Source organism: Apteryx mantelli, chromosome 5 (genome assembly GCF_036417845.1).
Source record: "Apteryx mantelli isolate bAptMan1 chromosome 5, bAptMan1.hap1, whole genome shotgun sequence".
Classification (NCBI taxonomy): Eukaryota; Metazoa; Chordata; class Aves; order Apterygiformes; family Apterygidae; genus Apteryx; species Apteryx mantelli.
This window is the reverse complement of record NC_089982.1, coordinates 56,036,595-56,063,421: the sequence shown is the minus strand read 5'-3', so window position 1 is coordinate 56,063,421 and position 26,827 is coordinate 56,036,595. Positions and strand designations below refer to the sequence as shown.

The 26,827-nt window shown below is 37.1% G+C and overlaps 2 protein-coding genes across 3 annotated transcripts in view; one reads left to right on the top strand and one right to left on the bottom strand.

The window, feature by feature from the left end:
• Nucleotides 1–26,827, bottom strand: part of PPAT (phosphoribosyl pyrophosphate amidotransferase) — a 51,677-nt gene that overhangs the window by 18,331 nt on the left and 6,519 nt on the right. The window lies entirely within an intron of this gene.
• On the top strand, nt 412–25,750 carry LOC106490197 (uncharacterized). Its single transcript, XM_067296974.1, has 10 exons — nt 412–799; nt 5,749–5,835; nt 9,186–9,623; nt 10,748–10,837; nt 15,940–16,026; nt 19,446–19,517; nt 20,229–20,630; nt 22,097–22,162; nt 23,473–23,663; nt 25,676–25,750. The coding sequence occupies exons 1-10, from the start codon at nt 412–414 to the stop codon at nt 25,748–25,750; spliced, it is 1,896 nt and encodes a 631-aa protein (XP_067153075.1).

Here is a 26,827-nt window from a genome sequence, read left to right as displayed (position 1 = left end):
CCAACAAAGGGCGGCGCAAGAACTTTCTTTTAAAGGAACGAGAGAGTGCAACTCTCTTTTTTTTTACTTTCATTACAACATAGTGATAATATTAAAACCATTTTACACAATAAGGGTTAAAACAAATATATCTAGATGGTGTTCTGTTCATTTTCTATCTCACAGAAGGTCGCCTTAATGCAGACACTAACCCTCCTTAGCAATCATTTGTGCCTGAGCTGCTGTATTTGTCTGCCTCTAATACAGAGCCTGCTTATTTGGCAGTTTCTCAAGTTACTCCCCTCAGGCAGCTTGAGCCAGTAAAACTAGATCCTTTCATCTCGGTGGAGCTTACTGACAACCAGACGGCTGGTTTCCTAGGAAACAAAATCTTGGCTAGAAATAGTGAATCATTTCCAGGTCACTTTCAACATGGAGAGTGGAGCAGGGAAGCATTGGACTGAAGAGGAGGTTAAAGCCTTGCTAAGCGTCTGGTCAGAAAAAAATATCAGAAAGCAACTCCATGGCACCCTGAGGAATAAAGGAATATTTATCTACATTGCTAAAAGATTACAGGAGTTAGGAGTTTGCAGAGATTGGAAACAGTGCCGTGCAAAGTATAAAAATCTTAAGTATGAATACAGAACGGTTAAATATGCCCACAACTCTGGGGATGTCACTAAAACCATGAAGTTTTTTCATGATCTGGATGCCATATTGCGATATGAACCTGTCATACAATTAGCAGCAGAAGAAAACGGCAGGTGTTCTGCAACTGAGACGCAGCTGAACACAAGCCCCACAACAGACAACACGCAAGGTAAAAACTATTTTCACTTCTATTTTCTATCTTTGCTTAAAAAAAAAAAAAACTCAAAGCCGAAGTTTGCTGAAATTGAGGCTGAGCTTGCACAGCCCCAGCAACACTGTTAGAATAGCAACTGACTTGATCCACTCCTCGCATAGGGAAAAATGTTAGCACCCACCAGTGTTGAAGTCTGTAAATACAGCATAATTCTAACAAAATTATACTAACTGCTTGTATTAAAGGCTTAGTCAGGACCCACTGGTGTCAAGGCTCATGCACTGAGGTTCAAACATTAAATTAAGAAATGCTACTTTTTTTCTTTGCCATTCAGTTGCAATACAAGGCTTTTTTAGAGCTCCAATTCAGAGAGAAACATAAAAAAAATAAAGTAAATGTTGAAGCTGTGATGTTTTCTTTGAAAATTGTTATTTATGATGTAACTAAAATTTCTAATTGATTTTTATTCTTTTTAATTGAAAATTTAGGTATGACTAAGTGTAAATTAAATTATTATGTAAGCAATTCACTTAAATATTTGAAAAACAAAGATGTTTAACAGGCAGTTTAAAAGGGACGTTTAACAACTTTGTATTAAAATTTGTAATGTATTAAGCAAAGTAACATCATGCTGATCTCAATTTTAAACATAATATTCTGAGACAAGAAAAATAAATACAACTGTTTTTATTCTGAAGGAATTTTTACCAAATTAGTTGCATCTCAGGTTTTATTCAGCCCTCTCTACATATGTATGTAGGCTGTGCTTACTTAATGTTTCATTAGGGCCACAATTTGCTATTTGACACTCAAAATCTCCATGTCACATCCCAAATGTCACAGAAGTCTAAGCCCCAATAATAATTATGGGTATCAAAATAATATGGCTAAGAAGAGATCTAGAGAAATTCAAAGCTGAGTCCAGTTTGTTCCCACAGTACATACAGGTTTACATTAACTGAGGATTGTGGATCTTTTTAAGAAAACAGAAGACATTCGATTAGCATCAGGGCAGATTGCCAAAGGAACCCAAAGGAGCTGGACATCTAGCTTGCCCTTTTGCTCTTGAAAGTCTCCTTCTACAATGCTGTTTATAGGTCTGAGAAAAAGAAAGTGACATTTTTCATACTTTTCATTGTTTATCTTAACTGAAGAGCTTGCCCTTAATTTGTCTTTACTAATAGAAAGTGTCTAATCTGTCTGAAGACATCTACAAATAAAATGGTAATTTTATAATATTTTAATACATGCTCTCTGCACTGTGTATTGCAACTACATTCCATTTTTTTTCAACATGCGGAACTGAGGACCAAATCTTTGGCTAATTCAAGCTGTTACACTTGGGAGGACTGCATGAAACTAAGACAGTGCCCATCATCTGAGGATCTGGCCATAGATTATCCTGTGTGCTTTGATTCAGCTTGCCCAAATTGTTAATCCTAATTCTCACCTGTCTTGGACTCTAGCAAGTTTAAGTCAGAAAAGGTTAATTTCAATTGTGAATCACAACCTAGAATAAAAAAATATTACCCTGGGTGAGATGCGCTTCATTTTGAAGCATTGGGACAATCTGGTTTTAAAGGTGATAATCCTAAATTAAATACCTCTCTTTATTTAAACGCACAAGCATTTCCAGTACTTCATTAAAAAAAAATCTGTTTTGTACATAAACAGAAATCAAATATAACTAGCTGTAATAATACAACACTAATGGCTAGAATTTAAATGTGAAGATGCTCACAGCAACCATAATTCAGCCACAATGAAAACATATTCAGATAGAAATGTATCCTGCAGCTATGCAGGATACATCCATAACAAGAGACAGAGAGGATAGCTGTCTGAACATTAACTTTCTTCATTTAAGAATACAAGTCAAGGAAGTAACACTGTATTAGAGGCCCAATCCTCTTCCTATTACAGTCAGGGTTGCAATGCCTATTAAGGGGAAGCTGTCAAGCTCAGTATTTCAAAGTGCAGTTCTAAGGCTAAAGTGGCATTGTGGCTCTGCAGCTGATGTTCAGAAGTTTTTCATGGGGGCAGATCTGAAGGTAGCGCTCCCACAGAACAAAATGCCATTCTCTGCACCACTGGAGAAAGCCCACTATTTCTGCTACTGCAATCAACCCTGCAACTCCCCCACTGCCTTGAGGACAAATGGGACTGGTCTCATGTGGGCATCATCCATAAGGCAAAAAGACCAAAATGCATCTCTGTCCTTGAAAGTCCCTTCCTGGGTTTCTCCCTTTCGACCACACAGCAACACAGGAGAGGAGAGAAAAATGGTCCCTCCCTTCTTTAAAGAGAGGCTGAGAAGCCTTATTTTGAAAGAGCTGAAGAAGCCAAGGATGCCAAGGCTTCTGACTTGGATGGGAGGTGCAGCAAAACCAAAATGTTATAAATAAACTAAGAACTATGCCAAAAATATTCACAATATGCATGTCATATTTAATTAGGGAAACTTAAGTTATACTAACTTGTTTCATTTGAAAAGCATGACAAGGGACAGTGAAAGCCCCCAAAGACACTCCTTTATTTTTTACCTTTCTGCTTAGCCTCAGTCTAAATACTCATACTCATCCTTACGATAAAGCCACAAAGCTAACCTCGGTGTTTGGTTTGTCGATTCTCTCAGCTACTGAGAGAATGCCGGGGAGAGGGCAGGAAGGGGAAGGAGGGAAAGAAGAGACTACTTCTGTGGGACTGAACTGTAGTTCTCTAATGTCGAGGGGTTTTGTATCTCACAGTTTTCTCTTGAAAGTGTAATTGAAGAAACTAGTATTTTAAAATCACAGTCAAATCTCAGAGTGAGATGACTCAGGACAAACTTACTAGCAACACAAACTGACTCCCAGCTCCTTCATGGAAAGATGACCCCTTCTGCATAAAGCACATACAGCCAGTGATGTTCATGTTATCCTCCAAAAATATATATTTTCAGAGGCAAACACACAGTTTTACTTTAAATGATCATTAAAGAAGATAAAACTCAACATATTCACTTCTCTTAAAATCAAGTTTGGTATTATCCCAGTAATCAACCACCAAGAAAATCCCCATAGAGTGATGCTGCTCTATGAAAAACAGTATCACTGGCTAGAGTCCAAATGAATGACCTTCTTATTTTGTTAACCAGCTTTGATTATTTCAGGTTAAAGCAAGAATTAGTTTTAACTTTTGAATTTGAACAACAAAAATAAAGCTTGCTTAAGTAATTCATATTAAGTAATCTATGCTCTCTTATATTTCTCTCTTTATGTTTAAATATTAACATACTGGCCACTTTCCCTGCCCTTTGCTTTATAACAGCAAATGCAGAAAGACTATCAAGTCAGAACAGAAATAAATCATAATAAAAATATTGTCATGTGTACCAAGCTTAGACAGCCACCAGAAATGCAAAAAGATCCTTCAGAAATGCTGACTTGAAAATGCTGCTCATACATCATTTTCCATGTCTGGACTTTCATGTTATATCTTTTACAAGTATTTTGTATACATATTTTATTAAATAAGGGTATGCAGTACAGACAAATGAACTTTTTTTTGCTTTTTTCTCAAATATTGCAATACGTTTTTGTGTTAACTATTCTTATTTATAAATTATAAATTGTTTCTTTTTAAATATTACTGCATAAATAACACTGCTTAAGAGTAGCTATTTGTTTTCATTTATCAGGGCTTAAAAAAAAAAAAACAACTTGCTCATCCCAGTGCCCATGGCACATTCAGTGGCATTCCAACAAATAATTTGTTCCTCCTTTTCCATAGTTTGCTTTGCAGCTCTTGACCGGATAAAATGCTGGTCCTCGCACTACAGCAGTGAAGGCATGAGCACACTTTTTCTTCGGTCAACCCAGCTGCAGGGGGTAGCAGCCTCTGCCAGAGAAACAAGGCAGACAGCTGGGAGTGGTTACAGAGCAGGACACTGTATCTATGAGTCATTCTGAGTTTTGCTGAAGGTTAGGAGGATTTAGAGTAATGATTTCAAATGAATCTAAATGTAGTTTTCAATTTCACCTAGCTCAGGGATACCACATTCCATGTAACTGCACTAATAATTTCCTTGTTATGAACTATTGCAATACAGTTCTGATTCTGGCTCTGATTTGTGCCCTACCTGGTTGGAACTGATAGTAACTCACTCAACATACAGTGAATCATCATTTCAAACCTTCTGTCAACATGATATGTTGAACACAGTATACTACTGTAGAACCATTTAAAACAGTCTGTCCTCTGTCAAAATTAAGCTGATTCAGAACCTGACTTACATCTGCTGCTTTCCAAGCTAACGTAGTAGTATTGTTTTTTAATGTATATATATATATAGTATTGTTTTTTAATCAAATGAAGGAACGCTATATGAAGGAACTGTAAAAAGCTAGAGCTGAATTGAGCCCGTTACAAATACATCTGTTCTCTAGCCAAAATATTTTCCCACTTTCCTTGTACCATTAATGAATTCCACAGATTTCCAGAACTCTTTGCAGAATGTTCTTGTTTTCTTCATACACTTTTCTTAATACTCTTCTTGGAAAAAAAAATTATTGCTATATAAATAATATAAATCTGAATCCATGTGCAAAGTAATCTGAATCTGTGTGCGAACTCCACATTTATTTGTATGTCTCGTACTTTACATTACCTGTTTTCAAACTGTCCTTTTAATGCGCAGTCCACAAATACTAAGAGTCAAAAAAGCATATACGAGTCAACTAGAATCAAGTCAGTTTCTACAGGAATTTTATAATGATATGCACTTTAAACAGGCTTCAGGAGTAAGAATTGAAATATTTTATTTTGCTTTTTATAAATTCTGTCCCCTTATGACTACTTTGAAATACAAAATAATTTTGGAAATTACAGAGTTAATCTCATTGTGTATGGACATTTTCAGTTAAACTAATTTAAGCTAATTTAGTCCATACCTATTTTTCATCTAAAAACTCTTTCCTCCCTAGGTGAAATATCAGTTTCTTTAGAAGATGATGAGGATGCTCCAGGAGATCCACTACTTTTTATGTCCCATGTCAGACCAGTTCAACTAGGTATAGTATGATGGTGCAGAGAGAAAGAACAAAAACTAAAAAGCAACATGGCTGTCACAGCAGTTTCTGCTAGCTTGAATATGCCATCATTCAGTTTCTGATCAACACTGCTTTAAAATGGTCACGCTTTTGCACCACCACCTTCCCAGTTTTAGGACTCAGCAGTCTAACACATCACTAGCTATTGAGCACTGTATGTAACAGAACTACTACATGACCACCTTTCACACTCAAAATACATCCGTGCTATAGTTTAATCGTACTAACCACACTGACCAAACACATAAAAATATTTTGTGATATGCTAGTGGAAAGCATTCCAAATGGTAGTGTGTGATGCACAAATTAACTTGTGGCTTTTCTCCAGCTCAAGTGATTTCTGCTAAGAGTGAAAGGCCTGAGCTAGGAGAGAGATGCAGAAGTCAGACCTCTACCGCTGAGTAATTCAGACCTGCAGTAGTCTTCAAGCAGCTCTCAGTATCCACTTCCCAAGCAAGGGGTGGTGAGAAATACTTTAGGCCAACCAAGCATACAATTTATCTGGGAACTGTGGTGCTACGGTGCTTTTGCTGAGGAAAGCCATTACAGAGCAAAGGCACAAATCTGGCAGCCCAGAAAGAGGGAGAAAAACCTAGGTGTGAGCCCCTTGAAGGGGCTGCCAAAGGAAATGGAGAAACCTGAACACATTTTAGGCAGCATTAGGTAACTGGCTAGCTTATTACTTGCCTGGATGAACAGCAGCACTGTCCAGAATTTCTGAAGTGCTTTTTCTATTTTTGACATACCTGGCTATGCCCTACCATACATCTTCTCCAAGCCCAGTTACAACAACTTTTGCTAGAGAATCTGCAAGGTGCAATATTCGAAGAGAAAACAATGTCCCATCTAAACCTATGGCTTTTACAGTGCACACTACACTCCTTTTGTCTGGCATAACAAGAAATTAAAGAAGAGACAAGAGTCTCATATGGAATTATATATATACACACACACACACATATACATACATACATATATATATGTATACTTATATACATATAAAAAACTTTTCTTGCAGTAAGTACCTGAATCAAAATTTACAGAAATATGCCTAAATCCATGTTATTCATCAGTACTTTTGCAACACACTGCCAGATTCGTTTGGCCTGCTAAAAAAACCTTTAATTCTGAGAATGCTGTTTTATAAAAAGCCAGCAAAATAGCTTCAATTGCAGGGGCTCTCAAGCATGCACTGATACTAAAAAGTCTTTCCTAGTGCCTCTTTTAGTTTTTAAATTTCAGACACTATTTCAACCACCAGTGAAAAAAATGCTAAGCCTCTTATATCTTGTTGCTTAATATTTTGGGTTAATTTCAGCAAATTTCTCAACATTTTTTTCCCTTTTGACAAAGCTTAGAAAAATACCAAAATATGGTATCAAGACATCTTTCAGACAAAAAATACTGGATATCCTCTCTCAAATGATTTAAAAAATATTTTTAAACTAATTAGAACTAAACTACATCTGAAACATAAACAAAATTTTCAGTGACCATAACCACTTTGTTTCAAGGTGGGTAAAATACTTTGAATCACAAAATTTTTTAGAGGGAATGAGGAACAAACTGAGCAAACATTTTCCACTATGCTCTACTTACTCTGCATATAGTAGAACAAATGAACAATCCACTGCCTCATTAGAATCTGTACAAACCAATATCCACAATGGGAAGTGAGCTCAGTTGCCAATGAACTTATTAATGAGAAATACTTGTTCACATAAGAGCTAAAGAAACTTTATCCCTCCCAAATTATCCCATACTCTATGGCTTTGACTGAGAAAAGCAGAGGTAGTGGAGCACCTTCCACATTCTTTTCTTAGGCCTTTTCTCTGGTCTCCATGGTGCTCTCTGATAGTGAAGAATAAACCACTTCGGAAAGATTAGTGCTGAGTAGAGACTACATCAAGCTTATTTGATATTGGCAGTTGTCAACCATGGCAACTCCTATGGTTGCATTCATATGTGAACAAGCATTTTCTTTCACTCCTTCAGGAAGAAATGAAGAAAGCATAACTGATATGTCATCTGAAAATTACCCTCCTCAACATCCTATCAGTGAGCTGGCTGCTGCAGAGTTCAGATTAAGACAGGAACAACAGGAGAAAAACTGGTATCTTTTAGTACAGCTTTTTCACCTGTAGAATGAATTATGGAGACTTGCAAAGAATGACTATATCTAGGACAAGTTTGTCCCCAGATAGGTTATTATACATGACTGTGCTCCACTGAAGCCGTATGTGCAAGCAAAGGTCAAATATTTTTGCCACCACACAAAGGCTCAGTGACTATAAAGTATCCAAACTCCACAGCCTGGCTTGTCCTTTAGAATAAGACAGTTGCAAAGGCATTTGTCACCTTGGTATGACTACAAAAAATTGTGTCAGTTACTGTGCACTTTCATGTCTGCTCTCTCTGATAAAGCACTGGAATTGTTTGAAAAAAAAGGGTTTTTTTGCATAGATTTAGAAAATGCATGAGAAGGAACTTTCCCAACTACTTTGATGATCCGAATGAAGTCTTTAAGCAAATTCATTATTACAAACAAGGAAACCATTAAAAAAATAAGACTGAAAAAGTCAAAAAAATTATTTTACTAGTTCTGCAGAGTAAATTACTCAAATTTTAATTTTTACTCAAAAATTAATGTTTGATTACTCATTTTTATACTGACCTGCACTGAAAAAGGGAGAGGTTCTGTACCATGAGGACTGGGTTCAATATTGCACATATTCTTGTGTGACAACACAAAAGTCTCCCTTCCTCAGCTCCCCACAAAAGGGGTGTTCTTAGAATTAAGGATCAGATTCTTCAGGTCTTTGCCTAGTTTAAAGTTGTGCATGTGTGTAAAACCAAAAGTATGACGTGAATGCAGAAGCTTTTATGCTTGTGTCAGTGACTCCGGGCCCAATTTATTATTCTGTTAATACAGCACTTTGCATCATCCACATAACAGCCTTCTCCAGACTAATCTCTCAATAACAAAATAGTTAATCAGTTATTCTCAAGAGCGTTTCAAGTAAAAGTTCAATGTATCTGGGAACAAAAGAAAGAAGTATTCCACTCCAGTTAATTAAATGCACATGCACTATCTTAATATAATTTTCAAGAGAAGAAAAAATGATGTCTTAATTAACAAAATGCTGACAAATACCTTTACTTTAATGTCACTTTTGTTCCATCTCTCTTTGGAGAGAAAAGCCATTAGGAAACAGAATACTTCATTCTCATTCTCTCTGTCCTTTCCCCACCCCAACTACCTAATGCAGGTAATCTGTATCTGTGTCTCTCCCCTACCCCACACGATGCAGGTAATCCAACATCAGCAATAGAGGCTTCCAAAACACCGACTTTTATTCCAACAGTAGCAAATGAAGGAGGAAAACACTGGACTGTTAATGAAGTCAGAGCTCTGATACGCATATGGTCAGACAAAAGTATCCAGCAACAACTGGAGGGGACAGTGAGAAATAAAAGAATATTTGAACAGGTTGCGGCTAGACTTCAAAAGTTTGGAATTGACAGGGACTGGAAGCAGTGCAGGACAAAATATAAAAATCTGAAACATGAATACAAGAGTGTAAAAAATGCCCAAGACTCAGGGAGTACAAGTAAAAGTATGAAATTTTTTAATGAACTGGATGCTATTCTGGGGCACAGCACCATGGAACAAGCAAGTAAATCAGATAATGATGAAAGTGGGAGGCCTCCAGAATGGACTGAAGCAAAATCAGAAAAGGACTGCATAGGTAAGTACTTCAGCTACCCATACCATTTAAAATTTTTAGCTTTCCAGCACTATAGAGACCTTAAAATAACCCAAAAAAGTCAGCCAGATAGATTAAACAATTTGCTGGGGAAGAAAAACACTGAATGGAAAGTTACTCATTTGACCAGTAGTTTACTTTACATTATAAGGTAATCTCTGACATTGAGTAGTTGCCCCAAACAATTTTTTTTTTTTTAACAGAACTGAGAAACAGAGTATACTTGCAAGAGGAAAAAAGAGATCAACATGTAGGTCACAAGATAAAGAGATATAGAGAGACCAATCCAAATTAAAATCACGACAGAAGAGATTGTTTCCAGCTTAGATAAAAAATGGGTCACAGAGATGATCAGACTGTGTGACTGGAAAAATGAAGATAATGAGCAAAAGAAGTCTGTAGCTGTAGACATTAGTTATATATTAACATTTAAACTCCCTTTCTCTTATGGTCCCAAATAGCCCAGCTCTACTGGCCTTGGAAGCAAGACTCCCAAACCAGTGAGATAAATGACTAATGTGAAAATAGCAGAAAGAATAGCACAAAGAATGCTGGTGGAACCTGCATTTATCTTTTGTGCGGTTATTGATGGATAACCTGCTAATGGATGGATTAATGCAGAATTAGAGTAGACTGATGTACCTACACCACACAGGAGTTTAAACATTTTTATTGGCATGTACAGCCAGAAATAGGCCTGTTGTTTAAGAACAAAATTAAACTTAAAACTGTTTATTAGACAGTAAGAATTCTACACTGTAGAATTCCGTAGATGATATTACAGTGGCCAAATATAAGACTAACAGTTAATAAGTAAATGGAAGAAGTGGGTAAGAAAAACATAATGCAAAGATAAGTATACAGTCTCTGCCTGAGGAAGTACCTAAACCACAGACTGCTGAAACCTAGTGGAGCATTCTGTGGGCAGCTTCACTCTACAACTGCCCTGTTTCTAGACTCTTTCCTTAAGCATCTACTACTGACTGCTGGCAGAAACAGGATCCTAGGCTAGATGGATCTTGTGGTCTGACACAGCTGTGTACTTGTATAGTACTTATATAGTACGCTAATGTGGTGCCCTAATTAACATAGTATTATTTACACAGAAATGCCTGGAGACACAGGTGAAGAGGACTCTATTAGTAATACGTCAGAAGACCTACGAGTTGCAGATATAAAGAAAGTTTCTGACTCAGGTAAACTGCAAAATCTTCTATTTTATACAAATCCCTAAATTTAGTAAGCTAAAATGGATTTCTAAAATAAGTCCACATTGCAATGACAGTTAGAAAATGCACAGGCCTAAAAAACTTTTAAACAGGACATATCATAGTGATAACCATACATTTAATAAATACAGACATATATGTATACATTTACAGTGAGCTCTGCTAAATTTGATAAAAATAATCTAGTAAGAAATTTTTCAAAGATTCAAGGCCCAGGATGTACCAAAGAAGAAACTATTGGTCTAAGCAAGTTGAGCGCCATGTATTACTGCATTTACTTAAACTGTGCCTTGCCAACCTTTAGAATTGTTCAGTATCCTATGCATAAATTAATGTGGTATTCTCTTTTTCACAATATAACTTGATCAATATTTAATGTAATTTTGCAAATGCCTACGTCAGGGGATCAAAATTTCAGTTAAGAGTATCACTATCTATTTTATGCTGACCACTGAAACCATATAAAACTCATATGTTCTTTACAAAGGAACATTATGGTTTACATCTGAAAACTCAACATTCAGGGGAAATGGGAGTTTAACATTCAGCTAGAGACATGTATGAAGGTCTTTCTGGAAGGCTGACAGACTTGACTCTTCACAGGAAAGATTACCTCACGATCTTCTATAGTAGCATGAGGCAGAATATGCTCATAAATAAAGCATTAAGGTATAGTGTTACAGAATTTAAAATGGTCTAATGTGAACGTGAAAGGTTTTAATGTCAAATTAAAAATCTTCTGACAGATGATGTTACTGTAAATACTACTCCAGAGAATCTGGCAGCTCTGCATATAACGAAAGAAACAGCTATGACAAGTAAATAAAGATATGGTTGACCATGAGAAGTAATTTGAGGTATACTGGACAATAGTATTCTTGCCCTACCATTCAAGACCAGGAAATGTAATTTATTAATTTAAATTTAATAACAAAGAAATACATAACTGTCCTTTCTCAGATCACCATGGACACTTGAGGCATTTATTAGGGAAAAACAGGTTGTCATGAAGAGTGCATTTCCTATAGGGATCTCATTTTGAGAGAGACAAAATATGTAAGAAATCATAAATAGTACTTGTGGGACCCAGTTAAGACTGCCTGTAAAATGCATCAGATTACATTTTCTCTGGAAAGAAGCAAAATTACTACACATATATGGAGAGTAGTAAGACACTGTAATAAAACACAGATTTGATAGTGCTATTACACTGTCCTCTGACAGTTTTCAACTGCTTACAGCTCTGCGATATTGTAACTTTCTGGATCTTCTAAACCAGTTATTAGAAAATGTTAACTGAATATTTCCAGTAAAGTTTTACGTACTCATTTTTGTCGCTTCAACATTCCTTTAAGGTATTTTGTGGATACTGGATATCTATAGCCTACCTTAATTACCATTTCCCTTCTCAAATATTTCAATAGCAATTTTTGTTTGTTTCTAGGTATTGTAATTACTTAAATTGTAATTTGGTTTTGTGGGCAAGTATTAAAATAGCAAGTGTTTTACAAGTGTCTCAGCCTATTCTACTGAAGTTCTAGCTTCTGTGGAAAAAAGGCAAAAACACAGCACTCTATCTTGATGTGATGCAGTTTTGCTTTCCAAAATTCTTTCCTTTGTTCCCGTATGAACAATACAGACTAAAATCATTTTAATTACAGGTGATAAAAACCACTTAGTCTTTAATGTTATTTATGGTAACATAGTAAGGTATTAGATAATTAAGAGAAAAGATGTATATTTTTTACTTTACAATATCATGGAGGCTCTTTATTTTCTAATTGTGGTCCATGCCTTTCCTGGATAGTTCAAAGGAATTTAAAGTGAAAAAGTGGTAGTTTATGAGATTGTATGTACCTTTATATTCATAAGCTCATTTGCTGATAAATAGTGAAAAATGCAATCAGACAAGGATATTACATTACATGGGTTTTTTGATTTCAATAGATCTCTGACAATCTATAGCCTTTAGGATGTAACTTCTTAAAGACTATTCCATTTTCAACTTAACTTCCATAGAAAACTGTTTCTCAACAAGCATGTAATTATAATTTACATATACACTCAGCTGTGACTTTTTTTTTTAAGAATTGCAAAAAATTTTAATTTGATATAAATAAGAATTTAGAAATTCAGTTAACCTTGCACTGGGGTTTCACAGCACAGCATTTTCCTAACTGATGCATAGGGTGAATTTACTCTGTAGTCAGAGCTTTGAGCACACCTTGTCCAGAAACATACCAGCTAACTTGGGCAGACATCAGCTTTCTGGCTACTGCAGAAGAGTATAAATGCACTGAAATGCATGTACTTCTCACAATCCTACATGTGGATCTGAACTATTAATCATTGTAATGCCATCACAACTTCCAGTCTTTATAAAAAGTCCAGTCAGGTTTTCCATACGCTACTGTAAAGGAACATATTCAGATGGCATTAGTCAAAAGACAACACACCAGTTTCAGGAAAATATCTAGTTATTTGATGTTTCACTGGGTTGTTTTTCTCGCCTGCCCAAATGTATTCACACTCAAAGAATAGTGAATGGCCACCTGAGAAGGAACAAAGATAAATACATCCTTAGAAGTTCTTCTGTAGACTGCAAGTTAATTGAAATTTCTCTCACACCATTGTACTGAAGTAGCTTCCTCAACAGATTGCCAGCAGAGGGTGCAGGAGCATTGTATCAATCAAAAAAACATTTAGTTTTGGGCAAAAGGCACCTAGGAAAGCAGCCTAGGGTTGCCGCCATTTTCTCTTTTCTGATAACAGATATCTATATTAAATCAATCTGGAAATAAAACAATATTTAGTCATTTTGACTAATGGGTTTTATTTCCTTGGATCACTTTTAAGGACGGTTGATTCCAGAAATCTATTCAGAAGATCTGATTGTTTCAGTTTGCACAAGTAATAGTGGTCAATGCAAACTCAATATACAGATACATTCCAAATGTGTCACAGAATATCCACGATGACCACAGACTGTGTGATTTTTGATTAAATCTGTGATATTTGATTAAATCTGAACTGCCACACAACAGATCACTGGAGCATAAAAAAAGGATTCTAAAGAATGTTAGTATCCTGTTGTGCTTAAAAAAAACTACAGCAAGTATTTTGCTTCAAATAAATGACTTGTAATTATTTTTTAGGATTCTTGGGGTCCCATAAGCTTTACTGTATATCCCTCACAGGAAAAAAATGAAGTCATGATACTGCCAAGATACTGCCAGTAGGCAAGGGCTTTTTAAAAATTGGTTGCTTAAAGTTAAGATCTTAAATCTGTACATACTCAGGCACTTAGGTTGCCTTCTTTTGAATGGTTGCTGCCTTGTGCTTGGAATTTTTAAAAGTACAGACATAAAGTCAAAATATAATGTGTTAAAACATCTGCTCCCAGCTCCTCTCAAGACGAATGTTTCAGAAAAGTGCCACAGCAGAAGTCCTTGATTATTCACTGGCTTAGCCTGAGGCATTCTCAGTCTGCAGACACAAAGTCACAACTGTGCATCCAGAGTTGTTTGCATCCAGTTCCACAGATCTGTGACAGAGACTGCAGCAAATCTGCAAGCTGTTAAAGAGTTAACACAAGCCACACACAGAAGAAGTGTTCCCCAGTTTTGGCATTCTCTACTCCCTGTTTATACTACGCAGGACACACATGAAGGAAAGGATTAGGAGACAAATTCCTAATCTTCCCTCATGAGCAGAGGAAACAGGATACTTGGTGACAATGACACAATGCCAAAGGGGAGTGTAGCTTGTATCAGTCCAATGGAGTAAAAGAGATCTACAGCATTGCTCTGGTGGCCTTTTGAGCCATGCTTCAAATACAAAGTAGAGGATAAGCCTGTTTGCTGGCAAAAGTCTGTAGCTTGACTAAGCAAGGTGGATGGAGCTGCTGTGTTTTATTCACGTGAGAAATTGTTGATTGTTTGCTCTGTTTGGCTCAGCCTTTCTCTTCTCATGCCCACCCCAAAACCCAGAATGGTGGTTAGAAAAAAGCCAGGCCAGGCCTGGCTATCTATATTCTTGGCTTACAAAAAAAAGAGCATGATGCTGGTCATGTCATACAAAATGTCTGACACAAACAAGCCCACTTTGATTTGGGAGGATAATTTTTAATAAAATGTCACGGCTACAGAATATACTTTATTGCTCAACATTTAGGGGCAATATTCTTGAATGGACTAAGAACAGGCTGGGAGCCAGAAACTGCTGCCATTGATCCACAGTGTGGCCTTCAGCATTTAATCTCTGTACCCCAGTTTCCTCACCTGGAAATGAGGAGCTGAAAGCCTACTTGCATCATCTGCCAGGGCAAAGGGGTGGAGTTCTCCATTAAACACTAGGGAACCAATGGAAGAGGAGCAGAGCTCTCCTCCCCACCAAGGTGAGAGCAGGGCCATGGGGCCAAGGCTGTCTGCTTGCCCAGGCCCTGAGCCCTGACAGTGTGACATAAACTCTTCCACCAGCTGCAGAATTGCTGATGCTCTGAGGACAGGAATTGAGTACTTTGCCTTTATCAAGCAGGCAGTCAGTCTTGCAGATCAATCATCCAGGCAGAGCACCATGATGCAATATCAATGAAAGCAACCTTGTCCTTTGGGGTCTAATTCAGTGACTCCTGATAAAAGTCACTTGGGAGTCTTTCAGTGACTTCACTATGTGTTGCAGACACCCCTTATGAAAGTCACCATCTTCCCCATTTTGCTGCCTACAGGGTCACCAGTAATTAAACATGTCTTACAGAATTTGTAGAATGGTTCTGTGACTGTGGTTGTAAGTCCCTGATCCAGGTTTAAATAACTTAGGGTTTGCACATTTCATTCATAAACTGACCTTGAGCAACTGTTAAGTGGTGTTCTGGATGTATTTTAATCTACAGCTTCAAACTGAAGTGCTTAGATTAGGCTTTTAAGCAAACTGCTGAAGAGAGGCCTTAATGAATTAAAATATGAAAACTTAAACAATAGGTATCATCATTGCAGACTTTCTGAAGTTGGTGATATGACATAACTGAAGGCCTTTTTAATTAACAAGAACTCTGTAAATTTTTTGCACAGAAATCCTCGAAGACGAGGAGGACTTCACTAATTCCACCCAGGCAGCTCTGGAAGCCACACAAATAAAGAAGGAGACAATTGACATAGGTAGGTCAGCGGTGTACTCATGATTGTAACAGTGCATTCTACTTGACAGGGAACTGCATATTTCTAAGATTCATAGGATATTACCACACACTATACTGGTTCTATGTCTGGGTATGATAAAACGTGTTTCTGTTTGTTTTCATAGTGCAAAAATGCATAAACGTTTCTCTCTCCTTCCCTCCCACTGTTAAAAAAAAATTTTATTTCCCCAGAAAACATACTTATTATGCTAGATATAACACGTCTGCATTTGATTGTGACACAAATACAGTTTTTTCCATAAAAAATTACTAGAGAGGATGAAATAAAACGCTAAATAGCTGCCTCAGAAACAGATTTTATGCCCCATCTGTCTTTTCAAACTAATTTATGATAGGATAGTGCATTTAATTTCATTCTATTCACTATCCAGCAATGGCCATAGATATTCTGAATTATTTTAAACATGAAACTGAAATCAGAGCTTTACCAGTATGTAAAAGTCATACATTCAGTATCAAGTATTCAGGAGAAGAGGATTTGTTTTATTAAAAATGTTAAAATTAGACACTGGAAACATTAATATGTTAACATATATTAATATGTTAATAATAATTATCTTTTGGAACTAATGAGCATAGAAACCATGGACGTCATGAAAAAAATGCATTAGAGGAAATGAGATTGCTTAGAAATCTATTGGCCTGACATCCTGAATCAAAATATACTATAAGGGTATTACTATTTACATCCACAAATTAATGCAAACAATAGAAAATAAACTATCATAGTGATTCTGTGAACCATAATTCTTTGTCCTTCTACTTTGAAAGTTTCTGTTATGAGAATATTTCTATTGTGTAAGGCAATATTTCTGTGATCCAGGCAAGAACTTCCTTCTTAGTGATTATGTTGTTTGGAGTTTGGATGTTCAGAGCCCAACATAGCTTTTACAACTGTTTACATAGGTTGTTGTTGATGTAAGATAAATTATGAAAGACAACTGTAAAGCATATAAACTGAGGACAACGTTAAAGCAGTTCCATAAGAGCAATACCACATAGAAAATACAAGCTACATTGAGGGTAACGTAAAACTTTGTCCCTGAAAGTTCAGAGACACAGCAAGGTCACACTAATGCAAAGAGAACAGTTCATACACAATGACACAGAATAAAATGTCATGTGAATCAATGGACTGCCTTATTATACAAACAGGTTCTCTGTTCTTGTCATGTAATAGCCATCTGAGGATAGTAATCACTTGAAGTCAGTGGTACACACATGCCATTGCTGACAGCAGAAAAAGATTAGAGAGGCAGCATGGTTGAGAGAATGAAAGCAATGAATTTATGGAACATAGTTAAAAAAAAATCACTTAAGAACCCAGGAGTAGAACTATTGCTCCCCTTTGGTCCATGGTTGTATTTCCAGTAGCCACAAGTGTTAAAGGGAGATGCAAGAATTTTCTTGAGAGTTATCCATTAACCTACTTATGAAAGAACACTTTTTTTCTCATACAACAAGTAAATCACACATAGAATCATGGGAGTTTAATTTCTGATTCTGTTTTCTTTATGTATAAAATTTAAACCTGCATATTGGTTATGAAAACAAGTATTTCCCAAATCACTTAAGATACAGCAAAACAATTATACAAAACTGTTACAAAGCAATTATAAATTCTAAGCGTTACTTTGTGTATTTATAGCAAGTACCATTATAAAAGGTACATCAAATGATCCACTGCTTATTTACCAACACCCCCTATTTCCAACAGTATCTAAACCATGCATGCAGTTTTTCAAAATATACGAAGAGTATTTACTTCTATCCTCTACTGAAAACTTTTCTGAAGATACTTGGTCTATGACAATTATTCAAAACTATGAGAATTAATCTTCCCCTCTGTCCCAAGCAAAAAAGTAATTCCACACAGAAATGAACTTTCAACCTCAGAGAAGTCCAAGCACATAAAGAAAAACCTGTGGATATGAGAAAATGAGCCCTGAGTCAGCAGAGGTGGGTTCCGATGTCCATAGGTGGTTCAAGAATTCTGAGAGCTCTTGCCCAGCCAGAATTTTATTTCTGAAGGGAGAGGTTTTTCTGCTGTAAATGACAGCAAAGCTATTGTAGCCTTAGCTTTGCTGAGAAAAAAGAAACTGCTATGTGGACATGCAGAGAAAGAATATAATGTTGTTTCTGTCCTGTTTGCAAAATAATTTTGAAGAGAACTCAGGTGCGAATAGAATAAAAAATAGTTCTTCTGTCTTCCCCAAAATGCTATTTTTCTCATTTAAGCTATATAGAATGGTTTTGGACAGGGCCATTCCTGCACACAGAAGGTACAAATTACATTAAGGCTAAAGATTTCCACAAAGGCACTAATGAATTGTTTCCTTTCTAATTTTTCTTCTGCTTACATTCTCTCCATCTCAAAAGTTCTACATCAGAGACTGGCCTTTCATCCGAAAGTATATAAACATGGCTCTCTCCTAAAGAAAGGCAAAAGTATGCAACCTTCCCCACAAAAATCTAACATCTGTTCCCTCCCTTCTTTCCTGAATCAGGGATAAGCACACCTCAGAGACCAAATTTGAAACCCACCATGGTAGCTTATTAAAATGGACTCTAAATGACTATTTAGTGGTAAAGAAATGACCTGAACAGAGGAAGTAGGAATAAAGAGGAAATGTCTCTTTCCAGTTTCTTTCTGATGTATTAGGGAAGTTCACAAAGATCTGGGAAAATCCATACTCAACAGTATGAAATGAAGCTTATGCAATCACTCTGTCTGTGCAGGTCTGCAGGCATGTACCTGGGCCTGTCATTCCTCCCAATAACGTTTGAACCAAGTGGACAATTTCCAAAGTTGAAAGGAGGGCAATGGTCTTAGGAGATTAGGCCCCTGCACATTTTATGAAAACAGCAGAGGACTCTATAAATTATTCCACTAAAGGAAATGCTACAGTTCAGTCCCTGTTAGGCATGAGCAAATCCACAGCAATGCACTCTTTACAAATGCCACCAAAGCTTCACCATACCTGCTCTACCCACTTTACCTAATAAAAAATGGCAGGCATGCCTGCGCTAAGCAATGTGTACAAACATATTATGCAAATCTACTTATATGCAAGATCCAAACCACACACATAAGCCCTACATATTTAATCAAGCATTTTAAACTTGCATGCAGCATCCACAACTACCTTTTTGGGAGTGGTAGGGCAGAAGGAAAGACAGGGCTTATGAGAAGCTTATATTCTCTGTATTGATTTGATTTTAGGGAGGCATGTGGCAGAAGACCTGGTTAGAATCTGTTGCCTCAAAGACTAATGGTTTATGACATTTTTAATTTAAGTGTTACCTGCAGAACATGAGAACAATATTAGCAATTTATTTGTCTAAGTTAATTGTATTTAAAACTACATGTTTCTATAGATGATGATTCTATAAGCACTACCTCAGAAGACAGATCTTGTACACCAGTAGCAAAGCGGATAGTTGGAACAGGTGAGTATTTAGTTCCATGCATTTACTCTGAAACAAAATCCCATTGTAACTACAATACCAAAAGCTGGAGCAGCCAAATCTCTACTGTAAACACAGCTTATCTTATCGATTTCTGACTTCAGTCTAACTTTATCACTAAACTTAAGACTTAATTTCATATCTCCATTCCCAGGCATGAGCAAAATTTGCATTAATACTCTAGTTCAACTTATTTTATGATTAGCATCTACCTTCCTGTAAACAGCTGTAAACAACATTTTTTCTTCTGTTGAATTGCTGGTAGCATTTTCCTTTGCATGGTATTTTGTCTTCTCCTTCTAATTTGAAACAATACTGGAAAGCCATTTTCTTATCACTGTGAATACATTGTTGCTTTTAAAGCTTCTAGGCTATTGCTTTTTTTTTTTTTTTTTTTTTTTGTGCCACACTGATACATCCATTTTAGAATCAGTAACAAAATTACACTGACAAAAATCTGAAATTTTAGAGGCCTTCAAGGAACAAGAGATTTAATCTGCTACACGTTTTGCGTATTTAAGCGAAGTGTGACCACATATGGGTATTCACATTGCAAAGTTCAAAGATTTTCATAACAAGAGATTATTATAAAAGTTAATTAATCTTCTAGCTCGCTATTGAAACATTAGCTACAAATTTACTTATTTCTGTGTATTCAGCAATACTCAGTTATTGTTTCATTTATATTTTCAGACAATCAAATTCCCTTGGATGAAGCACAAAATCACTTTAAAGTTATTACAGTTAATGATACCGGAGCAGGAAAACATTGGAGTGATAATGAAGTCAGAGCTCTGATAAACATATGGTCAGATGAAAAGATACAACAAATGCTTGAAGGAGCCACAAGAAATAAAGAAATATTTGAGGAAATAGCCAGAAGGTTAATGAGACATGGAATAGACAGAGACTGGAAACAATGTCGCACAAAGTACAAGAATTTAAAATATGAATACCGAGCACTGCAGAAAGAAAATGAACATCATGGTAATCCCAGGAGAAAAATGAGGTTTTATGATGAAGTTGACTGCATCTTAAGAAGACAGCCTCTAGGTCCATCAAGTTGGGGATGTGAAAGTTCTAGCTTCCTATCAGGTACTAAAAACTTCAGTAATGAGTTACAGCTTTTAAAATGAAAGTTAAAGTTGCCTGTTGACCCATGCTACAGAAGTGAGAAACATGCCCAGAATGACTAAGGAAAATAAATGAAGAACCTGTATCTGCATGATCAAGCAGGCAATATTCACAGAACAGAAATGGTCTTTGGAGGAATTTAGAGTGAGAAAATTAACAAAAACTGAAAACATTTGAAGTGTTCAATGAGATTCTTGGAGAATCTTTGTGTAAGCTTAAGTGAGATATGGTGAAATGGGGCTAGACAAAGCGACAGGTTATACAGGTGATCAAATAGGCATGTAAAATGGTACGGATGGAGAGCTGCAAGCCCCAAACCAGTTAGAACTGTGGAGATATGTAACAATCAAGTCAAATACAAGGACTCAAAAAAGCAAATTTCCATGAATTCAATTTACACCATAGCCTGGAGAGAAAAAAAAACAAAAACAGGGCAGTGATGTTTATGTGATTGTTAATAAATATTGTATTCATTTTGCTAAAGCAGAATCAAACTCAGTTTTATAAACAGAATTTGCTTCTATTTTGGTATCCAAAGGCCTCTGACTTAGGAACTGCAACAGCTTACCTTGTGTCAGCTGTAAGAGTTCTCATTACTGACTGAGCACTACAGCTCTCAGAGGCAGCCATCCCTGTTCCAGGCAGGTCAGATGCTCATGTAGAAGCAGACCACTGCAGCTTATAGCTTAATGAATTATGGTAAACCTGCACTAATTCCGAATTTTCTCAATATATCAGATAATAATTTGCAATGTCACAAATGTTGGTTGAGGAGCTGAACCATTTTTTGCAGCACAAGCAAGATGGATAGCTGGAGCAGAAACTGCTGCAGCCATCCTGAAGCCAGCTGCCCTCACCCCTGAATCAGAGCCCTAATGTGTTGTCCAGAAGTTGCATTGAACACCCTAGCACCACTAGTTGAGGCTGGAAAGAAATCCACAGTCATGAGATGACACTGCTGCTTCACATCTGCCATGGGCTAGTTAGATGACTTTCTTAAGACAGACATTTTCTTCTAATTCCAGAAACTGAAGATAGTACTGCTCATTTCAACTCTCTGTGGATGGAATTTGTCAACACCAAGAGTATTTTAGCTAACCTGGCTGCTTTACATTTCAGCATGATAGGAAAGGACTGTGTAATCTGTCTGTGCTGCAAATGCTGATGCAGGAAAAAGGAAAACAATAAGCTTTAGAAAAAAAGCTGTAATTATTAAACTGCTCCAGGCATCCTTAAAGTAAAGTTGTGTCTCCATCCTGATTCTGGGTGCTAAACCAGCACCTAATTTGTCTAGAAGATTCCTATTGCTCCAAGTCACCTGTCTCAGTACATCTACTTCTGTAGTATAAAGCTTTTTGATCTGCGACTACCTTTGCTTTTAGGATCTCTTTGCAAAATATATAGTCACCTTGCTTTTCTCTTCTAAGTTTCAGTGGGAGATGTTACAGCAAACACAGGATCATTGGGTGTCAAGAGAAAAACATGGAATGATGGTAAGAGCCTTCTGCCTTTTTAAAGTATCCATACACTGCTGTAGAACTGAATGCCAGATACTAGTTTCAAGTACTCAAACAGTTAAAAAAATTCCTCTTTCACCAACCCCCAGATTAACCTTTTTCTGTCACCCTCAACAATCCCCAAAAGAAAGCTCCTGATCAAAATTTGGGCCTGATGGAAAACTGTAATTTATTTCAATCCTTATCCCTAAAAATGAGGGAACTATCAGGAAATGGTTCTTCATTGATCAAATGCCAGATAAAGTTGAGAAGATTTTAGAAAGGTTTTAATAACCTATGTTTCTCAGAGGAAAATAAGGACAGTATCAGTGATGGATGTGCCCTTTTTTTTTGTGCTATACCATGTGTCAGTAAATGCAAGGAGAAATCATGTGCACAGGAGAAAAACAGGTAAGACAGCTGTTACCAAAGAGAAGATGTGCTACAAGATCACTGAGAGAGAAAAGTGAAGGGAAGGACGGAAATATGTGGTATGCAATCTGATATAGGAAAGGTCAGGAGCTGTTTCTGTTCCTGGCAGAACTGTCATACCCTAATCAAAAAGTCCAGGAATGAGGGATGACAAAGTTAGCTTTCAGGGGGTTACCCCCTCTTATTTTTAATAATAAAATGATGTCTTGTCTACAGACAGATGAAAGAGGATGGGGCCAGACTCTTTTCAATGATGCCCAGTGACAGTGCAAGACGCAGTGGGCACAAACTGAACCATAGGAAATTCCATTTGAACATAAGGAAAAACTTCTTTACTGTGAGGGTAACAGAGCACTGGCACAGGTTGCCCAGAGAGGTAGTGGAGTCTCCACCCTTGGAGATACTCAAAAGCTGTCTGGACACGGTCCTAGGCAATGTGCTTTAGGTGACCCTGTTTGGGCAGAGGGTTTGGACTAGATGATCTCCGGAGGTCCATTCCAACTTCAGCCATTCTGTGATTCTGTGAACACAAACAGATCTAAACACTGCATTTTTGAATTTGACCTGCTCAGTACATCATCACAAACTCTACTAACAGGACTAACACTATGTGATTAAATATCTAATTGACAATAAATGAAAGTGTAAATATGCAGTAGTTAGGCAAAGCCAAAAGTTTTAAATATGAGAGATCAGCATAAGCAATGTTTAGAAAAAGGTATACTTCATTCCTACTAGCCATTATGCAATGACCCATTACACAACACCAGACCTAACAGAAAGACAGCATTAGAAAAACCTAGCATGTGCTAGATTTTCAGTCAGCAGTTCATTGACTTGTGCACTCTAACAATGTAATTTGCTTTTGTCCACAGAGATGTCACCTGTTCCACTCAAGAAAAGTGCTTCTGAAAACACCATACTCCAGTTTCAAAAACTATTAACAGAGAAAGTGCATACAGTAACAGAAGGCAAAAAGTTACTGTTAGAAAGGCTTTGTAAGCAGGAAGAAATGCAAGACCTCAACAGATCACAGCTGTATGGTGATCCATCAGCCATACAACAGGTTGGTTTAATGAACTTTCTACCAAATTAGCATGCAGAGAGATTTGCAGATAGTAAGAAATGAAATAACTTATTTGTGAGGGCAGGTCACCCACATGAGTACATGGTTGCTACCCTTTAATATAGTCACCTTTAGTCATTTAAATTAAAACAAGGTGTGAATTTCCATCATATTCCTTGACAATGAGCTTTCAGCAGTGATATTAGTCTAATAAAAGATACAGCCTTTCCCTACATACCTTGCTTCACCTACATACCATAATTAACAGGCTTAATTGAAAGGAAATATCAGTCTGACTGATCGGAGAAAACAAGTACACTTAAAACTTCAACCCATCATTTCCAATCACCTTCTCTGTGACCATCCTATCAAGTTAGTCCTATGCAATCAACCAAACAGTTGAAGGCATAAGGGGATTTCTTTTTGGTTAGGCAGGGCTTGCGGGGAAAAGCAACCAACTCCTTTATCAGCATTTACCCTCCTTCTAGCCTGACCACCAGTCTATGCTAGGGTGGGGATGCCTCCCCATCAGCCTCCTGAAGGTATGCCACCCTGCAGCAATGAACTGCAGATTCAGTGATCCAGAAAGAAAAGTACAAGAGGTTGATGCCCACCTAGAAGGGGCAGACATGGGTTCTGGTCCCTGTTCCAAGGGCTCTGGCTTGTCCAGAACTATTTTATGTACTAAAGTACATAAAACACAGAAACTGTGCAGGGAACCTGTGGAGTGACAAATGCCCTAATTAACCATTAGTCTGCAAAATCTGACTGGCCACTACTGCATTTTGTGATTGTGTAAGTATTCTACATCCTGTACTGCCTGCAAGGCATTTATTTCCCAGGTTTTTCTTTCAGTGGATTCAAGCAATAGAACAACTCATTTCTGGATCGCAGTCATGCTTAGGCATAGATCTGCACACCCCTGCCAAACCTAGGTCAGTCCTGGGCATGTACAAAAGCACAACTAAGTCAAATAGTGAAGTCTTGACTGCAGCAGCTGCCAAGTTTTTTGCACCACATTTTTAACACAGGGGCCTAAATTCCACTTATGTCCCACTTCAGGCACAAAAATCTTTTACTGGATCTAGTGCTTTGTTTCCTATTCTATAGTTTAGTTTCTCGTTCAACTTTCATGAGATACCTTATGGTAAATAATTTCCACAAAGGTAGACTTTATTTGCTATTTGACTAGCATTTTAAAACAATTTTGAGAAGTCAGAGAAAGATTCCTAGAAGATGAGAATGTTTGGATAATATCCATTTATATAGTGACAGAAACATAGGATTGTTACAGTGTATGTTTATCTACTGCTTTTCACATATTACACTGGTTTCTCAGTACAAACATTCTTTGGCTTGTAATACTAAGACCAGCATTGGCTTAATTTTTTTTTCTCTCTTTGCAAGGAGTTGTTTCAAAGATATGTCCTTGAACTCGTATCTATTATGCATACAGAACTGCAGTCTTTGGTAGGAGTATAAGGGATCTGTCCATTCCATTATGGCATATTCTAGAACACATTGTGCCAAATGACGAGCTTACCATTCCCAGCAGCACTAAAATCATAGTTTATTTCCTTCCACATGTGAACCAGAAGAATTTGTGATCCCACCCAATTCACTCCAATATATTCAAATAGTTTAATTCAATACCAATTTGACTTAGCTTTTTTAGGTAAGCTACCCAACTGTGTACTGAAGTGGATATGGATCACTAATATATTTTGCCTGCTCTGTTGCAGGAGTGCAAGACTGTAGCTGCACAATACAGCTCAAGGTGATTAAATACCTCATTGCAATAAGACGATCCACTCTTCTCCATGCCTATCCTGAGTTTGCTGGATCCCCCATAAGCCAATTCAGCTCACTAACCTGACACAAGACTATCCCAGTTAAGAAAAAAAAAAAAAAAAAAGTGAATGGCTTTGTCCAGTAAGTTGAAACAGACCAGCAAATTCTGAGTTGTGCTGACCTTGTAACTTTGAGCAGCTCAAGGGTTGTTTTTGCTGCAGTGTGACTGCCCTCACAGAAGCAAGGCTAACCTGAGGGAGACAGTTAGCACTGCAAAGATGACAAACTTCACTTAAAATTCTGTAAGTGATGCACAAGGATCCCAGTCTTTCTAAAACTTTTCTGTCATTCAGTATAACTCCCCCCCCCAACTTTCCCTTCTTCCCAGGGGAAAAAAAAAAAAAAAGACTTGGTTTAGTCATTAAAATAAGCAGATCTTCCAAGAAATATACATCTGTTTCTAAATGCCATTATTCAGGCAAGAACAGATCCTACCTCACAAATTTCTTCATGTATGAATTCATCACTAGTATGCTGTTAGTATCATGTAGACTTTAAGTAGTTCACAAAAGCATTGAGGCAAAGGACTATCTAAATTCTTAGTAGGACAGGACAAATGGTTACAGATCACACTAGTAATCTCAAAATTGGAAACTGCTCAATATCAACACTAGGGGGTAGCCAAGAAGCAAGAACTGACAGGAAAAAGAAAAGCACAAGTAGCTTTCTAAGCAATAGTTTTTTTCTCAGAAAACAGACCTGCATTTTCCAGAGAGCAGGATTTGCCTGGCTACAAACTAGCAAAGGAGGTGAACTTCCCTTTGTGTGGGGGTCTGTTTCTATGCTGCTTTGCAGCTGAAAAGCATAGCTTGCTTCTTTGGTTGTCTGTCAGAAAGCTATCTCCTTTTTTCTGCTGTTCATGTTTATTTTTGGTTAATAATGGTAAGAGATGTCAAGTGTATGGGGGCACTTGGTGTTATCTTCTATATGCTGCTCCCACTTATACAGATAAAAAATTAATGTGTAGGATGCTTAGATAGATAAATTAAAGTGGCATCAAGACAACCTTTCTTCACTGCAGAGTTGTAGTTATGATTCCGCATCACTCTTTGCTTAGAGACAAAAAAAAGATATACATTTAGAAGTCAGCTTGTCTAGAAATTTGGTGTGCCTTCTTTTGACAGCATCTCCTGGGGTACTGACAATGGACCAAATCAAGTGTCACTGGAGAAGGGATTTCTCAGAAAAGGTCCCTTCAAAAATAGCATTTACTAAATTCAACTCACCCTTCCAGTGTATTTTTGTATCCACCTGAGCTTGTGCTATGGCTTTGCTCTGATCACAGCTTTAAACCGAGTATCAGACACCTAGTA

What these genes read in the sequence shown, in the direction of transcription:
- LOC106490197 (XM_067296974.1), top strand. Translation starts at nt 412, where the DNA reads ATGGAGAGTGGAGCAGGGAAGCATTGGACTGAAGAGGAGGTTAAAGCC. An exon ending in ATCAGAAAAGGACTGCATAG is followed by an intron (nt 9,624 to 10,747) that starts GTAAGTACTTCA and finishes TTATTTACACAG; the next exon opens with AAATGCCTGGAGACACAGGT. An exon ending in GAGAAAAACATGGAATGATG is followed by an intron (nt 22,163 to 23,472) that starts GTAAGAGCCTTC and finishes TTTTGTCCACAG; the next exon opens with AGATGTCACCTGTTCCACTC.